This window comes from Rhopalosiphum maidis, chromosome 1, assembly GCF_003676215.2.
Source record: "Rhopalosiphum maidis isolate BTI-1 chromosome 1, ASM367621v3, whole genome shotgun sequence".
Lineage (NCBI taxonomy): Eukaryota > Metazoa > Arthropoda > Insecta > Hemiptera > Aphididae > Rhopalosiphum > Rhopalosiphum maidis.
In genome coordinates, this window is record NC_040877.1 from 5,881,576 (window position 1) to 5,900,995 (window position 19,420).

A 19,420-nucleotide genomic window follows, 5' to 3' on the forward strand; every position below is an offset into this window, starting at 1 on the left:
ATATGTAAATGGGTAACAGTGACAAAATTGCACTCGTAGGTACTACTATATTACTGATGTAGGTACGTTGTACACAATATTTAAATATTCGAGTTTAACCTTTAAGTCGATTTCCTATGATGTGATTACGCGAACTCAAATTGTATTTTTGTAAAAATTAAAAAGATAATAGTTAAAGATATCTTTCGTTGGGTGATAAGGCGTTTTTGGACCATAACTGAACTTTAAGGTCGGTGCAATACAGCGTTAATGGTGGGTGAAAATCAAAACTTTTCTGTGTACAAAAGTACAAAAGTTACCAATTAAAATTAATGATTTCAATTATTGTTTCTATGGTTTTACCAAACTATAATTAAGAGGAAGTTAACGAGTTCTGATACTCAGAAGTACAAACAAGTTGTAATATTATTGTTTTCACTTTTCGTTGCTTTTTACGTATTATGATGGTACATGATTAAATAACTTTAAATAAACAATCATTAATTAATATAGACAATAGGTAGTTAGCGTGTAATAATGCAATAATATTATTACAATATATAAAACAGAAAAAAATATAATGCAAAATTTACAAGATTTATTTAATACATTTGAGGAATTCAGTTCTAATTATTAATTTAAATAACCAAGAAAATATTGATAAAACAATTAGTTTATTAAAAGTATTTTTTTAAACTTATTATTTATTTGGCTTTTAACTGTCGACGTTTTAATTTTAATAAAAATTAAATCATTCTAAACTTAGTTTTATTATAGATTACATATTTTTTATCGACCTGAAATCATGAAATAGTATCCGTTCGAAATATTTTTAAGCACCTCTTATTATTATGAAATAAGTAAAAACACTAAAAACTTATCCCTCGATAAACTGATAAAAATTAAAAGTTAAATTTAGTTAAGAATTTGGCTGCTGATAATTTTCGCGGAGAAACGATCCCTCGTCGTACGTGCACCCGTTTCGGTCATGAACACTCTGTTGAACCTACGTATGAAAATCTATATCTTCAACGAAACAATATAGCACAATAATATACTTCTATTATAATGTTATATATTATATCACGCTGGGATGGAATAACGAAGTGGCCTTTCGCATACCGCGTGCGAATGCTCTCGGGATTCGGATCAACTCGTACACTGCCCGCCTCGTCCGACGTAATTGATTTTCCATTATCCTAGATGAGGTATATTATATTTGTATAGGTATCTACAACTATAGCTCATGGCTGTACCGCCTGTACCTATGTATATTTGTTTGGCGGTCAAAAGTGGCGCAGAGGCGTTGTGCACGAAAAAAAAACCGCTCGTCCGCACGGGAGGCGGTTGCACCTACGCTTCACCGGCGTGTATACGTATAACGCGCATATATATGCATCATAAATATTATAGTGCACAACAATATTCGGACATCCGTCGGTCTATAATTCGATTCGTTCACCAATACGGTGTTTTTATTTTATTGTTCTCCGTATATCGTATTGAAAATGTCACTTATCTCGACAGCCAATTAATAATATAATGTGTATATATATGAATATATATCCGTTTTTAAAATCTTTATGGCCCACGTCGTATGTGATGATGCACTCATGTGTCACGTATTGAAAAAAATAATATTATAAGACTAACACAGTATACCTATATACCGATGGTATTACATCTTGTAAATTGCATTGATGCATTTTACATCAATGCGATTCGTGTATGTATGGCTATTATCGGACGACATTTTTAAAAGGTCCATCACAAAGGTCTCCGCGATATACCATCAATCATCGTTCTATGACAAGACGCTTAAAAACATCACACAGGAAGTTAATTTTCCGTCCATCAAAGTGGCATAATGACGTGGTCCGACGAAAAGGGTTTTACTTTATTTAGCGATTGACGTTGCTCGGTCGATACAATCTTCTACGTCAATAACAATTAATATTTCATGTACGCGTACACACATACATATTAATACAATATGTATATTATATTATATGACGTAAATTACTAAATCGTCGTGTATTTATATATATTTATACTGACAAGACTTAACACTCTAAGCCTACGCAAACATATAATACTATGTAATACAATGTGAGTCCGGTACACGGTTACGATTTTATCGTTCATATATTAAAGATATTAATCTGTTTTTACAAATATGATCATCGTTATCGTTCTTTTTTTTTTCCACTGGACATTTTAACACTGCACAAATTAACATACAAATGTAATTTTCTCGGAGAAAAATGTATGCATGCAATTTATTTATTATTCTAACACCTTACGTATTTTTATATAACTAAATATGAGCAATTATTCATTTGGGTTTTTCACTGATGACTTAGCAAAAGCTTAGTGAACGCATGAAAATCTCAATAAGAAAATTTTTACCTTAAGTATTGTGTTTAAAAGAAAAAAATACGTAATTTATTGGCTGCTATGCACTGTATTTCTATCAATATAATATAGGCATTATGTTATAGCTAATGTAATATAACTAATAAAAAACCAGGAAACTCTAATCATAACTAAGTAATCGGTAACTTATAAATTGATAAAAAAGACAAAAAATATATTCTATTATATTATAAGAATATTTAAAAAAAAATGTATGTACATGCATACACAATTTTTTTCTGTGGTTCAAATTATTTTCTAAATCACTAATATTTAAATTATGTACCTATGATAGATCCAAAGAGCATCACGAATTCACGAGTGTTGGTCAAGCTGAGGTATAGAATAGAAAAAAAATTATATTATACGGCGTTACAATAAATAAATACATTTTTATAAAAATAATTTTTATCTGTTTTTTTCATTAATAATTAGAGAACCGTAAACAAATTGTAAAAATACGAAATAACGGTGTGATAGTGAAGTTTTATAATACCTTTGGAATAGTAAATTCAACATTATTAACATTATATCTTTTACAAATGTCGACCAAAATTGTCTGTTATATAGTAGCAAACAAAAAACAATAGGTACCTACGAATAATGTAATAAATGCACAGTCCAGGTAATCACTTAAGAACAAAGCTCTCATTAAATATTCATAAAATCATAAAAAGTAAAAAAAAATTGCAGTATATATTATTCTAATAAAAAAAGCAAATAATAATGGAAGAGATGAGTATTAATTTTTATTAAATAACAAGACATTTATTCTTTTTACATCCATTGCATATGCAGTGTTTGTTTAAACATTTTTTGGCCAATGAAAACCTGCTAGCAAACTTTTATTGATAATCTTGATGTGGGTATACTCGAATAGGTCATTCAACTTGTCATTCATCGAGTATACACATTATCTCAAAATTTAAACGTGGGTATATAAGACACATACCGTCAACCGTCCATTGTATCTTTGTAATAACTGTATAAACTATTTGGCCCGAAATAAATAGGATACATATATTGCTTATTATTTATTAAAAAGGGACCAAAATGAACACATATATATATATTGTACTCGTATTTTGTAAAGCTATAATCATGATTAATTTTTATTTTCATTTTTTTATTTACAAAATGTTGTATAAATACGAACGATAGAAAAGATATTATTTATATTTAATTTAAAGTTGAAAATTAAAATATATTTTTTAGGCGTATTTTTTTCTCCTATTAATTTATATTAAAAGTGATTTTATGTAATCTTTATAAATTTCTTATAAAACTTTCAAAACCTTTGCATCTGTATCGTCGGTACTAATGTATTTATATCCACAGGGTTGCTTTTAATTCAAATTAATTTTTAACGAGTTTTTAGATAAAACTTTTATCATGCTTAAATTCTATGAATCTGTGCAATGATAGTTAATTACAAAAATATCAAGAATATATTAATATTGTACTGAAAAACAAATGAACAATTTAAAAAAAGTTTTTTTTTTAAATATAAGAGGTGAACACTATCAAAAATGTACGACTCTTAAAAAAACAATAAGACAAATCATTCAACCATTCGAATACAGTTTGTACGTTAGTATTTAAAAGATAAAACAATTTTGATAGTATTCGTTGGGTATAAAATATTTTTAAAAAATTATTAAGCGTTTAAGAGTCTACAAATGGAATGTTTAAACTATTTTAAATCTTACTCAAGTAAGTAAAAATTATTTAAAAATGAATAAGATTTTAGAGAAATGCGTTAAACTATATTATAATGAAGCCTCATACATAATAACATAAATAATTGAACAGAGGAAAAATAAACGTTATCCAAACTATAAATTTCTTATCCCGGCTCTCAAGAGCTGTATATGATTATAAACAAGAGTAATCGGTTGTATATCAATAACATATCATATGCAATATGCATAATACACACATAACATTTTGGTACATAATATAGCAGCTGCGGGTGCAATTCATGAGCAAGCGGCCGGCCGAATGTGGTAGTTTTGTAGCTTCGTTGAAGGGAAAATATTCATATTCACCGCGGTAATTACCGCGGTTCGTAGGTAATTTAATTTAATTACCTACAAACCATGCCAACAATTGGCTAATTTCCAAATGCTACACTATTATACTCCGTCGTAGGACGTGTGTAAGTAGGCAAGTGAGTAGGTCGTACAATTAATGCATTTATACATAAATATGTACAAAAGTACCTAAGCTGCTACAGTGTGGTGTGGTCAAAAAGCTTAAAACGCATCATAATGTTGTTATGAAATAAAATTATGGTCGAAAAATTTAACACTCACCATGTTCTCTTAGAAACATTTAAAAATCGAACGTGAAGTCACGCCGAATGGTGTAGTCATGTTCTTCGAATTGGCACACGAACAATTGAAGAAATGAAAAAAACCGAGAAAATATTATGTGAAAACGGCGAAGCACCGCGAAAACTGTACGCACACGTAAATATAATACCTATAATAATTGCACTCGCACCGAAACTGCGCGCACGCCAACTGCACCGGACCGCGGACCGGCCGTATTGAAACTGGTTCGCCGTTGTCTGGGCGCGTTTGAACCGACCGCGTGTGGCCCTACTCCGGCGCCACGGCGACCACCACCTATATTATTATTATAATATATCTTGATCATATTATTATTATTTCTCCAACACCGATATTATCCGCGCGCACTGTTTTATAATAATAATAATATAAATTATAATAGTATATTATATTGATGCACGTCGATTATGTCGTCGGACAACGATATCATTATATATTTATGTTTAAATACAATCGAAACATCTATACCTACCCTTAAAAGTGTATATAAGGTCAAATTGTATTTATTTTTGTCGAATGCCATCACTCGGGAAAAAGTTATGGTCGAATTATTATTGTACTCCGGTTCAAAAGAGTTCGAATTTTATTCATTTCACAGCAAAAAGCTTATATTTACTCACAAATAATTACAAACGATACTCGGAAGAATAAATTGTATTTTTAATAACTGGAGTTAATAATTTTTCTCACTATAACAATTAAGTGTAGCAATAATTTAAATGTGATAATATAAAAATATATTTTTTTTAGCAACGACTAGCAACGTCGTATAATGACGGCATCGTTATACTAAATCGCATATGCACATGGCACGTGTAATTTTCAACAAAAACGAATATTTATAAGTTCTCTAATACAATGACTAGATTGAGTGCAATATTTGAATATTGTGATTAAGCTGGTTAAGGAGTGAAGTTTGAAAATGTCCCCCTAATAGTTGTAATTTAATATTATTGATAAATAAAGGTAATATATCATATATTATCAATACCTACTTACTTAATAATAATATTAAGATATTAAGATACGACTTCTGACAACGCCGATGATCTGCAAATACTGCAATATAACCATTATATAAAGTATAATGTAATATTATATAGTGATTGACTGCGCAGTGTTGTCGATGATAATTTATAACAATAGCACACATAATATAGGTAATCAGTACGTGTTGAGTAATTTGTCGGATGGGGACTATTGTATTATTTATATACAAGGTGATTTACCAAGTATACTAACCCCTTTATTCTTCTTCAACAGTGCGGTTATTGAAAATCTGGTTTTTTTAAATAAATTATTAAAATGTAGTATACTAAAAGACCATATTTTCAAATTCATGAGATTTTTTTCTTCTATCTAAGGAGTATATACAAACTTCTGTTGTTTTAAATTAAAATACCATTTTACACTAATAAATTAATGGATAATTTTATAAAATATTTTTAAGTATAAAATCAAAATTTTTACAAGTAGTTTTTGAGTTGCTTAACTTTGTAAAAGTTTTCCCTTAGTTTGGAAAATATGGGAACTATATTAGGCAACTGACAATATTATAGTAATTAATAATTAAAAAAATTCTATCAAAATCATTATAATATATAAAAATGGTCTAAGTATAATATTATATTTATTTTAGATTAGATTATATTAAATTAAGGATTATTATCCTTAATATTAACTTTTTTAATAACTGGGAAACACCTCGTTAAAATTTTAAATTAGGCGTATCATGATTTAAAATTTAAACCCACTAAATAAATAAAATAATTGTAATATTGGATGTAGTATTTATTATACTCTGGCCATTTTAAATGGAAAACATTATATCATGAACTCACATTATCAATCGAATACAAAGTTAAAAATAACTCGTTTGAATTTTGAACATATCAAATTTTTCAAAACTGAATTATCCAATAAAAAATGTACTATATAAAATGGGAGTTGTCATTTTATTGAAAAGCAGAAGTTTTATTGCTAAAGGACACTCATTAAGTAATACAAACAACCTCTATAATTTGAAAATGTGGTTTTTACTTTTTAAGTATATTTAAAAATTCCAAAATTCAGAATTTTTATAAATTTATAAGTAAAGGAAAAATTGAGGGTGAACATGCTTGGTGAATTACCTTGTATACATAAACTATGATGGTTTATAGGTACATCGTATATTGCAGTTACACACTTACACGACAATAATAAATATGCCTTATCATATTAATATTATACCATTAATTATATCGTCAATTAAGTTTTAAAATTTAAACGCCAAACGTGCAGCACACAATTAAATTATCAACGCCGTGCAAATTATTAACAGTGATGAAATTACAAAAAAATTGATATCTCCCTTTAACCCGTAGCATACTAACGAAAACAGGATTACACAGCCCGAACTCAATTGTTTTAAAGGTATTTTATTTTATATTTTAAAGCGTGGAGGAATTATAAAACAATTAAAAACAATACCTAGAACCTTTGTTTATAAAAACTCTCGTTTTGATTTTTTTATATAGTTTTGTTATGTTGATGAAAATCTGATATTTTTTTCTCTTCTCTTCGACCCGTTAATTGATTTCAGTACACGCATGAATGTGAAACGCACCTACGTTGTATGTTATTAATAGTTAAACATTTTAACTATGACATTAATCAAAAATTGATATTTTCCTTAATAGCAGTTTATATATTATATAATTATAAATATTATCATTTATTGGATTTCACACGATAAACATTTTTTTTAAAATACACAAAAACGAAATATGTTCATACCTACTTAAAATGATATAGCATGATGAATTGTGTAAAAATACACAATATACCTATTACTGCAACATGTAATACCTATACTTTTCTTCAACGCGTGTTACGGTTCCCACGACTTGAATAGGTGAATGATATATGATAATATTTGCCATTAGTTATATAATAACTAAGGCTAATACACATGGGTATCATTTTGTTTTTCTCATTTTTCGGTATTTTTCTATTAAAACTGTATTTAGCCCTCTTAAGCTAGCAAATATTAAAATATTAAAGATATTAAATAAGCTTATAATTTGAATGATATACATGTATATACTATATATTATCCGCAAATAAGAGACGATTTTAATAGTAATAATGTGACTCTTAAATAATTTCCATTGTGATACACTTATACATTGTAATTCAAAAAATTAAAACAATTTATTTTTAAAACAAATTAATACTAAGTACCCCACAGACTTTTTGTTTAGGGTTAAAAATATCAAATAAGTTTATAAAAATCTTATTAAAATACTTATTTAAACTATAAACCTAAAACCTGGTATAATTTTTTTTTAACTAAATGATATTTAAATAATAATTATATACTTAACAACCTAATAAGTGGCATTTAAAATAAATTGAATTTATATTTTTAACTTAATGGGATAATATTTATGTTATAAAAACAAATTACTTTGTTTAAAAAAAAGCTTTGTAAAAACTATAAACATAAACATTATACGAGTAGCTACATAAATTTAAATAAAACATTAAAACGTGTAAACTATCTAGCCATAGAAGATAAACTGCTTGTAGAACAAATAACAATAATATTATTCACATGAGTTAAGTCTTAGAAAATGATTCTATACAATTTTCTACATTTGGACTCCAAAACTATGTTATTGTATGATAAATATATTTACAAACTATATTATAATAAATAATAAACTTTTTTCAATTTACTATTTAAAATTAGTGGCGTATTCGGTATATTTATTTTCTCAATTTAAAAAAAAAAACACTTTTGTGTTGATTCATAGCTATAATAGAGTTATATTTTAATATACGATTATTTAATTCAAACTCACCTTCTCAAAAAAAAATTTTAAATAATCTAACAGTCTCTCTCACTCTTTTAATTTTATTGTTTTAATGCTATAATAATTATGCGCTTATGATAATTATTATAATACTATGTAATTATAAATATTAACAATAATAAAAGTTCATTATTATTGTTTTTATATCTTTATAATAAATAATAATAACAACCCTAGTCTCTAACGCATTAATAAGACTATACATACAAATTAATATACTTTAATAAACATAAGAAAATTTCCCGATGCAGAATATATTTTTAAATTTAAATAACTGATAATAAGCTTGAAAATATAATTATAGTATAAAGTAATTTTATGTCTGTATACCTTTAATCTTTATGGATATAATATGATATATAATATATATAAGTTGATGAGCATCTAATCAACAATGTATACCGAGTGGGTAAAAATCACTTACCATAACAGGTGATTTTTACCCACCAACGAATTTTACATCGACCCTACTAGGATCATCAAAAAATTTATATATTAAAATTAGTAATACATATTTGAGCTTTATAAATCTAGTTTTGACATCTTGAAAAACAATTAGTGTAGTTATATATTGTATGTAGACATTGAAAACAAGTTAGGTTATGACAATTTCAAGATTAAATTAGTACCGACTTAAAATACTTTGTGTTATCTTTAAAATCAGAGATAACTGTATATTATAAAACTTTGTACGGTATATAACACCACATCACATATTAATATATTAATATATATGTATAATATTATTAATACATTTAATAGTATCAACAATGTACATCTAGAAAAAATTTATACAAGTTGCTTATTATGATTTTTATATTTATTATTTCAAAATATTATTAGTTATCCGTTAGTGTATGTTCATTATTCTCCTGATTGTAAATAAAAAAATAACATGCTAATGGAATAAACTCGCACGAGTATTCCGTGTTCTAGTAAGTCATCACTCTCCAGTATTTTGATATAGGACAGCAGTAGAATAATAATGAAATAATTAATAATCAATATTTAATCAAATCAGGGGCAGTGTAAACTTGCATTTGACTGTTTATAAATTTTTCACCAATGAAATCATCTTTCTCGTGGATATATTATAACACGGGTATTATTACGAAAATCATCAAGAGTTGATCATCATAGGCCCAAAGTCTCAGTAATATCGTTTTACGTTGAATTCAAATATAATTCTACAACACATTTATGGGCTCTATGGCCCACCAAACGTACCATTTATCATCAAACTCATGAACCAACATTTTTAAAAATGATAAAGTGCATAAAATATGTAGATAGGTAGGCGTATAAAAGTATAGCAAGTACGTCTTTTCGTTATATTTGGGAGTCGAACTTATATTGTTCTAATTTCGTTTTTATCTTTTAATTGAAATAAAGTAATTCATCTGAATATTATATTTTTTGTGTACATGTGTGGAGTTTAATCAACTTAAGCTCGTGATAATAATATAATATCTAATAGTATCACAATTGAATTTTAGTAAGAATTTTTAATGATGGCGTTGGCGCGATTCGGCGGGCGTTTTCGTGCTAATATAATATGGTTTGGAATGTATGTGTTTGAAATATTACGTTGTAAATTATATCAAAAAGTAATAATTGAACTTCTACCTCTGATATGTGGGATGTTCTTGTCAAAATGGTATATCCATTCGTTTTCTTTATTTAAAATTTTTTTTATTCCATATCATAATGTTGTGTATTAATTACAACTATACCTACTTGAGTATCATAAAATCATAATACATAATACGAGCATACTGCCGTTGCCTAGGTAAGTGGAAACCTGCGTGGGTGTCGGGTGGAAACCAATAATGTAGTTATTAAAAATATTATAATAATGAAAGAATAATAAAATATGCAATTCAAATTTTGACATATACTTATTTTTATCGAGTTAAAAATAATTATATTTATTACATCGTTATCAAATAACGGTGATACTATAGTTTTCTGTTTATTATTATTATTTATTATAAATAAATAATTAAATATTACATAATATTATATTTTATTGAATACATTAAATATAAAAAACCTTATATGAATATAACGTTAATCATTTTAAAATCTAAAATAATAATATTTGTTATACTAGTATATGCTTAAATTTAATAATACAATTTATTTTGTAAATAATGCATAAAATATAAAGAAAAATATTAAAATTAATAATAAATGCGTTTTACTCAATAATCGTTTACAATAAATTTACCTATTTTTATTTTTTACAAGCCAATGTTCTGCATTTTGTTTTTATACATAGGTAACTTGTAGAGACTAAATAAAATAATTAATTATATTTTAATTTAAAAAAAGTGTTTACCACAATAAAACTGTTCTATGGGATATAATATTATTCAGCTAATTAAATTCAAAAATGAATAAAAGCATTTGTATCCACGCATTTGGTTATGATAATTGATCTAAATTTAATTTTGTATTTTTTAATTGTAAAATAGGGGAACATGTTTTAAATTAATACGGTATATTTTTTTACTTTAAGTACCTAATGTACCTAATTTTCAAAAGGGATGGTACCTATGAGGACCAATAAAAAAAATAAACAACCCATTTAGATTAAATATTACTAAGCGACATTCCTTGTGCTATAAATGAATTCACGAGTACAAAAATATTATAATTATTTGGAATTATATTTTTAGTCGTTAAATAATATCTTAATAGCTTATGTTTTGAGAATAAGTAATGCTTTGGAAATTTTAAATAGAAATATTAATATATTATATATTATTGTACACTAATAGATAGTCGACTGTTGAATGTAAATATAACATATAATCGTATTAATACATACTATATTGTGTTTTTTTTTTTAATTATTGATAAATGATTTTGCATTTATTTGACGCGGGAGTTCTTCAGGGCGCGTTCTTTTCTGGTGGACTTTCGCAACTACCGTAACAGTATCCAAACATTATTTTATGTCCATCAAAATACCGACAACGTTCGGATCAGCTGCGCCTCGAACCAAATGATACAGCGTAACAACGGATCAATACGCATTAACAGTTACATTACATCAAAATGTGAGCTTATATATACCTCGTCGGGTCATAAACTGAACTGACGATGATTTATAAAAATAATACTTTATGTCTTGATACATTTATCGTTTATAGTGTATTATTAGTGTTGTACCAAATAAAATGAGTTCTTACTTGATATTCCTATATGAACAATAACGGTCGTCGACTGTATAGATGTGTATGAATCTGTATAATAGTTCTATAAAAAAAAAAACCTCGAGAACAATAATAATATGATAACATGTGATTATTTGCATTATGTGACTTTGTGCATCCTATTTTGTCACGCCGCCCGGTCAGTAATCTGGGGAAAGGAAATAGCACGTGTCGTCGGACTGGAGGTGACCTGCAATACTCGTTTCGCTACCTACTGGCAAAACACTAATGTTTAATATGCACTCGCCAACCGTGTTGATTACAGGTCGAGATTCGCCACCGGCGTTCTCGAAACTCTATAGGACGCGAAAACGACGCGATTGAGAATCGGATAAGTTTAAAGACGGCCGCACGCGGACAACACGGAAGCGACAACATGGTTTCATAATGCCGTCTGACTGAAAATTACCGAGTAACAATAGTATTTAATTTTAAGGATTAGGGGGGTATCTGTAAAGTAAATATTAAAACGTAATTTTTAGTATTTTTTCCAACTGAACCATATGTGCTTTGCCCGTCCCAATGTAATACCAAGAGAAATTTTAATACACAATAAGTGAAACGGACAAACATGTTTCTATCTTTGGTAGATGATCAATTAAATACAATTTCGTAACAATGTGTAACTAACTTGGACAAATCACCCAGAGGCTTTTTCTATGATTACTGCGAGTAACTAGTATTACGTCGCATAGGAGTTAAGACATTATTTTGATATAATAATACATTATTATTGACAACTTTTATTTCTGTAAATATGAATAATTCAAATATTTTATTAAATGCAATTCATTTATAAAAACTGAAGAACGCACATCTGTCCTATAATAGGTTTTGAGTGTGCTTAGATACATTTAGGTATACTTCGCCATTTAGTAAGTAATAACCTATAGACGTGTTAAGTTTAAATTCAAAAAAAAAAAAAAGGTATATACTAATCCATTAATTTTATTTATTTATTTACATATTTTCGACATCAACAACGGCATTAATTATTTACATTTATATATTGGTTGCATTAAATCAGTTAATAAATCTCTGTTTTATTGATAAAATGTATTACTTTATTTATTAATATTGCTGTAAGCACAAACATTTCTTGAAGCATTTTCGGGAATTATAATTTATAGATAATGTATTTCGCAAACTCGATATCTTAAATTCGTATTATTATTAGCATTTTCTTAATTAAACAAGTTGAATTATTTTTTAACAAAAATATAACATATACCTAACTTATAATTCAATATAATATCACCGTATATCATAGAATTATGTTATAAATAGCTTAAAATTAGTTTATATTTAGAAAATTTTATCATTATATATTTATATATGCAATGAAAAAAAAGTAACAAATTCTTACGATTTGTATATTGTTTCGAATAACATAAAACAAATCATTTTATGATATTTTTGACTACATGCAATAATTTATCAAATCAATATTAATTTTTTCAACATATTTAGACTTCAAGTACGTTAAAAGGAAAAAAACCTATAAAAAGAACTTTAAATATTGTTTTTTATATTGACACTTTTAATTTTTTATAAAAACACCCTTTATGTGAAACTTAAAATTACATTTTCATGCTTTTTAACCGAGGGATATTTTTTTATCGACATGACATAACTCAATTGAAATTTACAACTATTTTAAAAATGTTTACCTTGTATGCAATTAACCTGATTACTCAAAATTGCCATGTACCAAAAAATGATAATGTATGGTAAGTAAATAAAAGTAGAGAATTTTTCTACTATTAATGTTTTTTGAATTAAAATTAAGTAAAATCTTCTAAAGAATAATTGTTATTTTTACATTAGAATATTCGAATTTATTGAAATGTTGACCTTAAACTGGTAAGCAAAAATATCGTTGAACATACATTTTAGATATTTTTTGGGGACTAAGTACTTATGAAAAACCTAGACAACATTTTATATTTTTTCAATATTCTTTTAAGTGTCTATAAATATCTAAAAAAAAATTCAAAATATTTTGGAAATTATACCATGTAAAATAGACAAAATGGCACAGAAGTATATAAACCATAATTACTGAATGAAAATATCAAGTCTCTAAACTTATTTCTTCCTAGACTAAAAATTATAAATATTTTTATAATTTAATACTATATATGTGTCTATAGAACCACCTCCAATAGTCAATATTGAAAATTAGAGCAAATTATATGCTTCTAACGTAACAATGGAAAAAAAAACACACACACATCATTGTAATACGAATATATTCCTCGCTAGCTCGCTTCAATGTTTAAAATATAAAATAAATTAAAACCAATTTACAACATAAAATTATACAAGGATTTATAAAAACTAATCCCATAAACGATACTAAATTACTAATTTACTATACTTATTAATACTTAAAAGTTAACACAACCGACAAGTATGAATTAACTTAAAAGTATTCAATATTTTCATGGTTTATAAGTTAAAGTTAATCTTTTGTAATTTTTATATATATTAGTAAAAAAAATATAAGTACTATTCGTATTATATATATATATATATATGCTTGATCCTAAAGTTTCGATTAAAATATCACTTTAAAAAGTATTTTTTACATTTTTATATAAGCCGACCCGTCACGACTTCGCCCGTGATTGGTTGTTTATTTTGCCTTCGGACCATGATATGTAGAATTTTTTATTCAAATATTATTGTTTAATGGGATCGGCAAGTAAATATAAAAAACGGTTAATGAAAACAGATTGAAATTTTTCTAGCAGAATAAATGATAAATATATTTTTATTAAAAATAAATACAGATTAAAAACCGCTTACAATTTTATATAATAGTATAGATTAATACGAATGTTGGGTATACATGTTGTCGGTGTACGTGCGACAAACTTCTCGGAACAATATTATTCATGTCTACATTCCGATATCAAACACAATACAATTTGACGAACAAAAAGGTTAGGTTGCAGGTAGCTGTAAACCCGCGGGCCGCCGTGCCGCACAATATAATATGTATATAATATAGGTGCAATTGTTTTTAATTTTTTATGAACTTTATACTTTTTTTTCATTGAAAAAAGTGGTACTAAAACCTTCAGCAGAGTGTCGGGTATAACAGTAAAAAATTTCAGCTAAATCGGTTCAGTAGTTTTCTCGGTTAGCGCGGTCGTAGAAAAACCCTTACAATTTTATATAATAGTATAGATGGACGAAGTATGGAAAACAAGAAATTTATACAATATTTTATAATATAAGTATTACACATAGATACAGTGAAAAATGTTTTGAGTTTTGTCTTGTATTAATTTTTTCTACTAAGAGCGTGCTCCCAAAAGTTTCATGATGTCATACTTTTTTTATTAGTTTCTCTGGTCGTAAAGAAAAATCACCGGAATATTAAAATAAAATCCAGAATCCGAAAGGTGGTTTTAGTTAAATTTTGCTTTTGATAGATTACATTAATATAGTATACATGTCAGATTAAATATCGTTTATAGTATAATACGGTGATAAATTTGTTTTTGAATTTTAAATTATAAATATTTGTTTTTATAATATTCAAAATGTACAATAATAATTGTATAGGTTTAGACTACTATAAGTGTTTTTTCGTTGTATTTACATTATGCTCTGCAATATATCGATTACCTCTACTTTTACCGAAGTCTTGCGAGTTGCGAGTTGAGACCGTGTATGTTTTACATTTTAGTTTAATAAAACATTTAAGGTCAGTGGCGTATCCAGCTATTTTTCCGGGTGGCGTTATCAAAAAAAAATGTATATATGAAACAAAAACTAGTGTTAGTTATATACACATACTACACTGGACTGGACTTAAATATTATTAATTTTTATTAATTGTGTTAACTTTTAAATGTAATAAGACTTTATTCTTTTGCAACTATATAAGTATTTTTTTTTAATTTCGAAAACATTTCAGGGAGGGGAGGTTATAAACCCTTACGATCCTACCCCCTCCTCTGGATACGCGCCACTGCTTAAGGTCATATATTTTATTAAATTTTTTTTGAGTTCTCGAAATAGATTAATTCTTTATAACTCTTTGATGGAATATATAAATAGAAATATTTATATTAAAGAAATATTAAATGAGTAATTTTCAAGTATAGCTTCTGTGTAATGATAGTGCGTTATACCAATTTTAACTATATTGTTTAAAATCAATTCATAATAAACCTGACATTTCCCGTTTTCTTATACCCACTCGTGCGATATGCCAATAAAACGACGACGATTCAGAAGGTTACTTTATCATGGTCCGTGATACGTATGTTCCATTTTAAAAACCGTACTCTACAACAATGTGTAACTGCTATAACAATATTATAATGTGTATAATTTGTATATCATACAAAATATACAAGTACAAACAAATAATGTTGTGTATAAAAATTAAAAAGCGTCTATATATGGTCTTAATATCATAACATAATTGTAATATTAATATAATGCTACAATGATGTATAAAAACCGTGCAACGCATGCGTGTATTAGGTTTTATCGAAAAATTTCCCTATGGCCTTATAGTTTGTTAATTACGTATAAACGAACGATGATATTGACAATGACTAGTGCTTGAATTGGGGGAATGCGCGAAACCCTACTACTAAAACGTACTTAAACGTATTCCTAGTTATTTTTATATTACATGTACTATATTAACTCTTCGGGGTTGCACAAAAATAAGATACATTTTAACGGTTCATAAACGCCAAACTGACCAATATCGTGCAACTCGTCTACCTTATAGTTTATACAATGAATACTCATTAAATAAACGTTTACACAACACGGTAGTATATTATGTTGGTCTTCTGGTACGTTAAAGTTTATGTAGGTGTACGTATACCTAATTATTTTTTGCAATCCAAATACTGCATGCATACAATATATATATTATACAATGTATGTTTCTTATCTCCTTACACTTTACATAAAAAAATATTAATGTTTATAGATAAAAAATAAAAACAATTCGTTCAGTACTCATTGCACCAATAATTGCATAAAAGCATTCTTTCGTCTTACGATATGAAGTCAAAATCGTAGTCTAGATATTATTAATAAAAAAAAAAATCGGTATTAATCGGTATACATATTAATCATCTGCTATACATAGTTCAAACCATATTAATTGTGTAGAAACCGTTACTAAAACAACAGAGAAAAAAAATTAGAAAATTTACAAGACTTCTGAAAAGTGAGCATGTAGGATCCAGTAGTGTAACTATAAGAGTGGCTGTGCGCTCCCGAATAAAATTTAACTCCCACAAAAACAATCAACTATGAAATAGTTTTTTTTTTTTTATGCTCTTCTAGTGTTGCGGGTAAATAAAAACCGATAAGGTGTCTTGTGGCGATGGATGTGTATAGAGTTCCGGGCAGACCGTTTGTACGATTGCTTATACTTGGCACGCTCGGATGTAAAGTGGCTATATATGCACGGGGGGAAAAAAACATCGTTTCGCTTCGCCCATCGTAGGACGTAGAACGTCGGGTCGCCGAACCTAACCTAACCCAACCCTTCGCTAGTTATATTTTCGGTTTTTTTTTTTAGAGACTATTTATACCTGCGCATAACTTTACAGGAATCGAATGGATTACGTACTATACGTCGGTATGGTTAGGTCAGTGCGTATAATAATACATTACGCAGGTGTACGTATCATATCGGCGGACCGATATTTGTGTGGGTCGAACCTGGTTATATATACCTAGGCGTGTGTGTGTGTATTGTATAGGCGCTGCGCGTACACACGTTATACGATGAATTATACTGTTTTACCCACATAATTGTGCGCCCCGGCGACTCGCAGCCTCGCCGAGTGCGCATACAAGTTGTGGCCGGCCTACGCGCTCCACGCGCTTATAGTCACGACATTTCGCACGCACAGATATTGTGTAGGGTACGCGCGCGTGCCGCGATTCGACGGCGCTCGTCGCGGGCCGTTGTCGAAAAATAGGCCGCCGCGGCGGGTGGTGGGTAGGTCTCCGGCCAAATGGGTCACGGTGTCGCCGGCAGAAACGGGGTCGCCGAGGGTCGGTGGAGCGCCCGGGAACCGGATCACTGGGTCACCCGGTGGACGGGGAGGACGCCTCGGCGTCCGCGGCCGGTTTCGAGGCTGAACGGTGCGCGCGCAACCCTCGGCGGCGGCGGCGGCGGCGGCGGCGTTTATCGATCCCTTCCGGTGTGACCTTGTCCGTCGCCGACGTGTGTATAACTGTGCATTACGCGCGCGGCGTAAAGACCCAAAGACGGGGATTTATTGCGGATACTGCGGACAACAGACAAGTGCGAATTATAATATCACATCTGTATTCTGCCTGGATTATGTATATTTTACCCTCAGGCACTCGCCCAATATATATATTATAATGTCATAACTTACTTTATTCTGTGTTCAGCTGCACTAAAGGAAATAACTAATGTCTAAATAATTAATAGTCATATTTTTTTAATTTCTACGTTGTACCATTGGTTATAAACTGTACTGGTATTTATAATCAATGGTTGTACGAACGTATTTATGTAGTATGTATGTATACAGTGGCGGTTCTAGCGTATTGGCGGGTTGGGTAGCTGCCCCCATACCAACATTTCTGATGCCGCTTATTTTAAAAAAAGTCTCTTTTTCTGTACAAAAATAAGACATTTTATCATTTGACCTATATAACCTAACGCAGTTTTTCCATCATACGCCGTGTTAAGACATATTTAAGATATACTATGAAGAGTTCACGATTGAGCAGCCTTTTTTTACTATCAATCGATACAGAAGTATTTGTAAGCAAGACAATACAGAAGAATTCTAGCTATTTCAAATTTAAATTTCACTATTTTTTTTTTTTAAATTAGTCTGAATTACTTTTTTAACAGTTAAATTTAAATATAATTATACTTAATTACTTAAAAACTAAGGATTACTCTATTTTATACTTAAAATCTTTGTTATCTATTACCTGCTTATTATAATCAATATAAAGATTTTAAGCTGCTTACTATATAATGTACCCACTGTTAATATTTGAGGTATTTGTGGGAGCTATAAGCATGAATATTTTATTAAAAAAATGTTGAGGGAGGAGGGGAGGAAATGAGGAATATTATTTACAGTTAAAACCTAATTATAAATCTACTGTTGTCCATACGAAAATATAGTCCTAGAACCGCGCCTGTATATATATATCATTTATATAACTTTAGGTTTTTCGTTTTTACAACTTCGATTGACATTAATTACAAATTGGTACGCTTGGGTATAAAATAAACAGAGGATACTCTGACACATGCCCATCACCCCCCCCCCCCAATTTAAGCAAGTATATAAAGATACCTCCTACAACTATGTAGGTATGCGTGTATACGAAAATTAAAGATATTATTATTTATTAATTTAAAACGATAATTAATCAATACGTCCTTTTTCACCTGTCTGCACGGTCTTAAGGATTTAAGATCCCTTTTTAACTATGTTATTATCGCCGATTTTTTGCGTCGCTACGAGTTCGGTATATTTACGATAGCAACGATATCGTTGGGCCCACGCATGCACACTCCATTCGGCTTATGAGTTCCAAT

At 28.6% G+C, this 19,420-nt stretch overlaps 1 protein-coding gene across 1 annotated transcript in view; it reads right to left on the minus strand.

The window, feature by feature from the left end:
- The window catches only part of LOC113549659, a 39,812-nt gene extending 34,881 nt beyond the window's left edge, over positions 1-4,931 (minus strand). Inside the window, exon 1 of the mRNA XM_026951057.1 lies at positions 4,710-4,931. Within this exon, the coding sequence (XP_026806858.1) occupies positions 4,710-4,728 (19 nt within the window). The 5' untranslated portion in view covers positions 4,729-4,931. The remainder of the gene's footprint in view (positions 1-4,709) is intronic.
- Between the last annotated feature and the right edge of the window lie 14,489 nt (positions 4,932-19,420).